The sequence below is a fragment of the Oryzias melastigma genome, unplaced genomic scaffold (genome assembly GCF_002922805.2).
Source record: "Oryzias melastigma strain HK-1 unplaced genomic scaffold, ASM292280v2 sc02673, whole genome shotgun sequence".
NCBI lineage: Eukaryota > Metazoa > Chordata > Actinopteri > Beloniformes > Adrianichthyidae > Oryzias > Oryzias melastigma.
Genome location: NW_023419246.1, coordinates 1 through 2,765, shown reverse-complemented (window position 1 = coordinate 2,765; position 2,765 = coordinate 1). Strand labels below are relative to the sequence as shown.

Here is a 2,765-nt window from a genome sequence, read left to right as displayed (position 1 = left end):
ACATAAACACTGGAGCTCTGGTGTTAAAGGGTTAAACTTAGTTTAGTTGTAGGCGATTCCTAAATTGAAACAGCTGAGAATGTGTGAAAGATTCCAATGTTCAATGAAAACGTTTTTGCTTTTTAAAGGCTCAACATTTTAGATTTAGGCATGAAGCTTTTTTTTTATTAGAATGGTTTAAGAAAAACATGGAAAATAAGTTGAAATTTAATTACAACAAACTGAGGCATTCATTATAAGTGATAAACTGAAAATATCAATAATTTTATCCTATTTGTTTCTTAAATGTCAACAGTTTAGCTTGTTTAGTTTAAAATAAATGGGCATTTTTTTCCTGTTTTTGATAATTCTTTACATAAAAACGTATTTTGCTTCTTAAAGTCAACAATGATGACCTTTGGGGAGATGCGGACTCTCTTGGGCGCCTGCGAGGTGCCGGCTCTCTGCTGGGTGCAGGTGAAGGAGGGCAGGTACACCGGGGGGGCCACGGGGAGCTGGATGGGGACCAGGTAGGAGTCGGTTCGGGGGAGGAGGGGCTTCATCCGTCTCTCTGAACACAGAAACGAGCGTCAGGACAAATCTGGAAGCAGGACTTCCGACCGCGGTTGGGACGCTCACCAGAGGCCGGCGCGATCTTTCTCCCGTCGGGGATGATCTTCTTCTGCGACTGTGAAGAAAGAAATGTGACTTAGATTGATTTATAAAGCTGAGGTCACATTCTGGATGAATAGAATCCACTCCTTCCCTTTCATTTCTGCCCCTGCTGCACTGAACGGACAATTGAACATAAAAAAACAGCATTCCTCCAAGAAAAAAATCAGCTCAAAGCTAACTTTAAATGTGAATAAACAGGTCAAAGAACCAGTCAAACTGCTGTCCCTTTCAGCTTCCTGCATGTAAAGTTCTGTGAAACTGAAGCCGTCTTACTTGGTTGGGAAATAAAAGCATTGGAACAGGAACTGGAGCGGTCACTGGATCACATCCAGGCTTTAAAAAGGTGAAAAACACAAACCGTTAAAGGAAACCGTTGGAGAAACGTCTGCAGACGACAGGAAAACGCCGCTGAGCTCACCTTGTACACCTGATCTAGAGTGAGGCATCGGTTGGCCTCGGGCCGGATGGTCCAGAAGGAGACTTTCCCGTCGGGCGCCGTCTCGCGAACAAACATGTCGTGCAGAGAAAGGTTGTGGCGGATAGAATTCTGCAAATTTGAATGTCAGAGCAACTTTTAGATCAGAAAAACCTGAGCTTTAGAAAAAAAAACTATCCTTTTTCTCTTTTTAAGAATCACCTTCCATCCAGGTTTGGCCACCTGTCTGTAATACGGGAAATGGTCTTCGATCCAGGTATAGATCTCCTTCAGGGTCATCCTGCGGTTTTTCCCGCTGTTGATGGCGAACTGAATCATGGCCATGTAGGAGTACGGCGGCCTGTCCGAAGGTTTGGTTTCAGGAGGTACGCCGGCTGCCTGTGAACAAAAGAAAAAATTTAATTAAAAAAATACCCCTCGATGATGTCAAAGTAAAGGTTAGAAGTCTAAAAATAAAAAATATAAAAAAAAAAACTTAATAAAGCCACCTTTTTAGTTTTATGTTGATATTTTACTGTGCAATAATGTCACAAACTTAAATAAAATACCCAAGATAAAACTTTTAACAGCAATTATTAGGTTAAAAATCATTGCGATTAAAATTGATTAATTAATTACAGGTCACAATTAATTCCTTGCAAAAAATAAATAATCGTTTGACAGAACTAGTTAAAATACATGCAGCAATGAGCATTTTGGTTGGACGGATAAAGTGTGGTAAACATACATTTCCACCAGTTTTTGCGCTGGTCGCACATAAATATGTTTAAATAATATCAACTATCACAAAATATAAAACTATTTTCAATCAATATTTTCAGCAAATAAAGCAAATACTATTAATATGCATAAATACATATAATAAATGCATACATACAATGAATAAATACACAAATATGGGTACAATTAAAGCCTAGAGATACCAAAAAATATCCCGATTGAGTTTGAGTCTCAAATACACAAAATTAGCATCTATTTATAGAGCACTGCAAGAAATTACTTTAAAAATTATGTAAAAATGTTTCATAAAAAATATTGAAACATTTAATATAATTTAAATCAGATTGTGGGTAAGAATCTAAAACCTTAAGCAAGAGCAGCTCTAGAATGCAACGGAAACGTGTGATTTAACCTTCCAAATGGAGAAAAATCCCAGCTTGGCGACATGTTTCTCAGGCAGATGGGTTACTGTTCAATTTTAGGAAACATGCTACAACATGCCTCAGACTTGTGTTCCTGTCACACCAGAAACTGTTCACACACTGGCGGCAAAAGTCACAACCGAGTGGGAGGAAAAATAAAAAGACAGCTGACCTGAGCAGCCTGTGGCGCGGGAACCTGGTTCTCCTTGTCCTGCGTTTGCTTTGCAGGCTCCGACACTAAAACACACGTGTTCATTTTGCCCAGCCACTGGATGTTGGTGAGGCTGTCGTCCAAAGGACCGCCAGTTCCATCTTTACTCACTGAGAAAAGAAAAAAACTGTGAATTAAATGTGCAAATTCTGACAAAAAAAGGAAAAAAAGCATATTCCTTACAGGATTTTATTTCAGTCTCGCCATGGGATTTCTGTGTGTTTGTGGCTGGTTCTTTGGATACGATCTGTGCAGAAACCGCTTCTCCTCCAGCAGGATTACAAAAAGACCCAGCTTGATCCTGGGTGCCGTTCTCGCTCAG

At 39.7% G+C, this 2,765-nt stretch overlaps 1 protein-coding gene across 1 annotated transcript; it reads right to left on the bottom strand.

Moving 5' to 3' along the window:
• Positions 1-243: 243 nt before the first annotated feature.
• LOC112139142 (forkhead box protein M1) lies at positions 244-2,759 on the bottom strand. The gene is made up of 7 exons (XM_024261840.1): positions 2,627-2,759; positions 2,405-2,553; positions 1,292-1,468; positions 1,073-1,201; positions 928-987; positions 619-667; positions 244-550 (listed from the first exon to the last, which is right to left on the bottom strand). The coding sequence occupies exons 2-7, from the start codon at positions 2,486-2,488 to the stop codon at positions 306-308; spliced, it is 744 nt and encodes a 247-aa protein (XP_024117608.1). The 5' UTR covers positions 2,489-2,553; positions 2,627-2,759; the 3' UTR covers positions 244-305.
• Positions 2,760-2,765: the final 6 nt, after the last annotated feature.

Excerpts from the sequence above, each read along its gene's own strand:
- LOC112139142 (XM_024261840.1), bottom strand. The coding sequence starts at position 2,488 with ATGAACACGTGTGTTTTAGTGTCGGAGCCTGCAAAGCAAACGCAGGAC. Across the intron at positions 1,202-1,291 it reads TGGCCAAACCTGGATGGAAG|AATTCTATCCGCCACAACCT; the intron begins GTGATTCTTAAA and ends TCAAATTTGCAG. Across the intron at positions 988-1,072 it reads CTCTAGATCAGGTGTACAAG|CCTGGATGTGATCCAGTGAC; the intron begins GTGAGCTCAGCG and ends ACCTTTTTAAAG.